Source organism: Vigna angularis (genome assembly GCF_016808095.1).
Source record: "Vigna angularis mitochondrial DNA, complete sequence".
Classification (NCBI taxonomy): domain Eukaryota; kingdom Viridiplantae; phylum Streptophyta; class Magnoliopsida; order Fabales; family Fabaceae; genus Vigna; species Vigna angularis.
Window position 1 is genome coordinate 113,565 of NC_021092.1, and position 3,936 is coordinate 117,500.

General features: G+C 44.5%; 1 protein-coding gene across 1 annotated transcript; it reads right to left on the reverse strand.

Moving 5' to 3' along the window:
• Nucleotides 1-305: 305 nt before the first annotated feature.
• On the reverse strand, nucleotides 306-530 carry atp9-1 (ATPase subunit 9). The gene has a single exon. It carries the CDS (start codon nucleotides 528-530, stop codon nucleotides 306-308), a length of 225 nt encoding a protein of 74 aa, YP_007889788.1.
• Nucleotides 531-3,936: the final 3,406 nt, after the last annotated feature.

The following is a 3,936-nucleotide window of genomic DNA, read 5'->3' on the forward strand; positions in this document are numbered from 1 at the left end:
AACATCTTACCTTCCTTGTCTTAGCGGTGCAGATCTTCTTTATGCTTTAAGTGGATCTTCCATGTGCCAATCAAAGAGAACGAAGTGCACTACACTTAGCTCTCTAGGTTAACGTCCAATCCTGTCCACCTAGCATCCCACCTTCCCCAAGTTTGAGTATTGGGCACCAGGTCTTTCGATGAGCTTACTAGAGGGAGAGAGATCGATTAGCCGTGAAGGGGCCCCTTGCCCACTCCCCTTCCCCCCATTTCCGGGGGCCTCGTCCTCTTCAGGTAGGAGAGACTACACCTTTCAAAAGGAGAAACTTAGAAAACAAAGAGAATCAAAAAGGCCATCATTAATGCGAACAAGGCAATAGCCTCGGTTAGAGCAAAGCCCAGGATTGCATATCCGAATAACTGTTTTGCCAATGATGGATTTCTTGCCACGGAATGAATTAATGAACTGAATACGTTTCCAATACCTACAGCAGCTCCCGCTGAAGCAATTGTAGCAGCTCCGGCACCCATTGATTTTGCACCTTCTAACATCTCGAATTGAGAAAGTCTCGTCACGCTCTTTCATTCACGATTTGATGTTCTCGTCGCTTCTTCCCCTCGTTCCTTTTCTCTTGGACATCTCACTTTAGGAAGCAAAGGCAAGCAGACTAGGCGGCAGAGGTTGTCTTCGCGGAAGGGGAAGAGTAGGAGGCTTTGAGTCGGGCATCAAAACTCGGCGTAGATAGAAAGTCCGCTACCCATTCAAGCAGCTTGTAAGGCTACAGTACTGCTTCATATAAGATGTACCAAGGACAAGTCAGATAGTGCACATTACTAGTGGGATAACTTTAGACTTATGTCTCACTCTTCTGGATAGCACAGGAAAGAGAAAGAAGACTAAGCAGACGATTCGGTGGGGCCTCACTTCAGGGGGAACATAGGCAAGGAAAATCCTGTCTCACTAGATCTATTGCTGGGGGCTAAAGCACAGGTTTACCCGCTAGTGGGTTTTTCTCTTTCTTTCATCGGTTCTGGAACGGGTCTGACTGGAACATCGCTGTCACGAACAGCGTAAACTGAGTATGGGTAGTCTAACTACTCATGCTAGTAGTTTATCTACTAGATGCTCTATAACTCACTAGAAAATCAGATTCTAAACTGGATTGACTCGGCCGATGAACCAACCTCACCAGGGACGCAAAAGGTAGACCCAGTGGACTGACTACTATAGCTGGTACTCCAAAAAGGGAAGGTAACATGCCGGGACGGCGAAAACGAGAAGAAGGATCAAAACATCGAAAGCCTTTCTGAGCCAGAGAATTGGACGTGTGATCCATAATAGAAGAGCCTTTTAGCGTAGCGGCGAAACGTGCCTGCTCTACGATCAAAGAATTTTTTGAATTTCTAAGTATTCATGAGTGCATATACGTGGGCCTCCGGTCCTCGGACCTCAGTGTCCCTTTTGTCTTCCTCGTAGGGCGGCTCCTCGCCGTAGCCTGCTATCTCCTCCAACTCGTCATAGAATGAGGCCATGTTCACACCGCTTCGCCCCTTTATTGATTGACTGGATTGGCTGGCTTAAGAATGGAAGGCTCTTCAAGGCAATGAAATTTTGGGTTCCAGTTGTGCGGTTGAAAATACATACGAAAAGGAAGAATAAGGCAAAGATCAGAGAATAGCTAACTCGTGTTGACGAAAGAATGCTTCGGTGGCTGTAGCTAATACAAGGAAAGCGAGTAGGAATTACGACACCAAGAGCTCGTTCACCTTCAGACCAAGAACTCAAAGAGCGAGAGCGAGCCACGTAATCCACATACTAATCAATCTTACTGATACTGAATGATAGCAAAACAAATAGATCAATAGAAAGACGAATAGATAGAAAAATGATTCAAACACTAGAGCATAATCCAAAAAAAGAAAAAAGAAATGCCTTGAGCATTGAAGCCGGAAGGAAAGCCATTAAGCAAGCCCCTAACTCCATACTCTATTTCCTGCCTTTGCCCTCTCAAGCAAGATAAATTGAACCAAATGCAATCAATCGTCAGACCGCCGGAAGTAACTCTTTCTCTTTTCCAGGCATACAATCAACACTTCTTTCATTCAAAGGTAGGTGTATAAGCCCTTATATTGATCGATTCGCCTAAACGAGTTTCACAAATTCGTTAAGGACACAACCCTAACTAATATGAAAGGCTATGGATATAGTCTACATCGGCTAGTCATAGGAAGAAGAAAAAGACCAGCGTTAGGCCTCTTCAGCTAATAGATGTGTCAAAGACCGTTGCCAGGTTCAAGCTACTGAGGGTTCACTTGAACCTGGCAATTAGACCCAAGTGAGAAATGGAGAAAAGAAAGCAATAAGATAAAAGAGGGGAAAGACCTGAACACCCTCGGCGTTCTGCGCACAAAGGGGGAGCACACTTATAGCGACAGAAGTGAGAGAGCGGGATTGAGAGGACCCCGTGGGGCTCGAGGAAAGAGCTGAGACTCTGCAAAAATAAAAAAAATGGAAATGAGATCAAAGGTAACGATATACCTCTCATGTCAAGGGTAATGAATGGCAGAAGAGTAGTCCAGAGAAACCCAGCGCTTCCATTCGGAAGGTTTGGCTTGAGAAGAACATACTGTAACTCCCACTTTTTCAGCCCCTGGCATCTCCAAGCTTTGGGACGAAGCTGGACTAAGACTCTTTTCGTTGGGTTGCCTTTCCGGTAAGAGAGTAAGCGTATGAAGAAGAGTTCATAGGCGGATCGAACTCCAAGCAAAGTTGAAAGCGGTAAGGCATTCAATTAATTAGGCTGTGGTCAATCTTCAGATATGGAATAGGTACCAAACCGGAGTCAGAGTCAGCTGCGGCATTTCATTCAGTCAGCTTGGCTTTTTATCTAGTTTGCCTTTTCCTTGGCGCCCTTCTTTAGTAAATCTCGCATTGGTCCATTCCGGTCTTCAGTCAGTCAAGTCAGTGTGCACCAAGCAAGTAAGCAAGCCAGTGAATTGATCCGAGGGTGAATAGACTAAGGTAGTGAAGTCATCCTAGCTCAATGCTTTCCTATCTGGTCCTGGAGCCTTCAATTCAAAAAAAGACCTTACGGAACGGAAAAATGGAATCCTCTGAGATGAGATAGGTTGAGAAAGCGCGTTAATATCCTGTTGAGAAGTCATCTTGCCACTAAGATAAGGATCTCAATCAAAGAATATGAGGAATGATGGTCAGTAGTCAAGAGGTTCTGGTAATCTCGCACGATGTGGCAAGGATATTGGTGTGATTCAATATCCAATTTCCAGTCCTAAAGGGCTCAAATCCTATGACGCCTTCCGCGTTTAAGGGTGGATAACTGAAATGAATAGTCTTGGACTCCCCTTTTTTTAAAATCCAACTGATACGGGATTTAAGAAACAAAAAGTCCTCTTCCCCCAGAGTTCAATGTGTTAGGCGGAATCGCATATGAGGCAAGGTTTTTCTCCCTGAACCTCTTTTTTTCCCACCAATCAGCCGGGACATAGTCAAGGAGGGGAACTGCAAGTAAAGTAAGCACATATGTCATTCTCTTCCTCTTATCTAGCTAACCCTCTTTTTTTTGTTTTTAAAGGCTTTCATTCAGGTTGTGTTGTCCTCCCTCCGGTCGCCTTGATGAATAGCATTTATGACAGGAATTTTTGGTTATACCCGGTATTCCCCCCTAACTCGATCTAAACCTGAAGTCTAGTAAGGACAGATTCACTCTGAAACTGTTATCTACGTGAAAACAGACTATCTTCGTCTTATGCGATCTACGAATATCATCATAGGTAAGTCAGAAGATTGTGTAACGATTCAATAGAATTATCTCCCGTAAGTATGCTTTGCTGAATATCTGGTCGGTCTTCTTTCCTGATCTCAACCCGCTCATTGGTACTGAGGCTACTGTTCTCACCCTTTTATTTACGGAATGCTTTCTGAAGAACTGATCAGAGG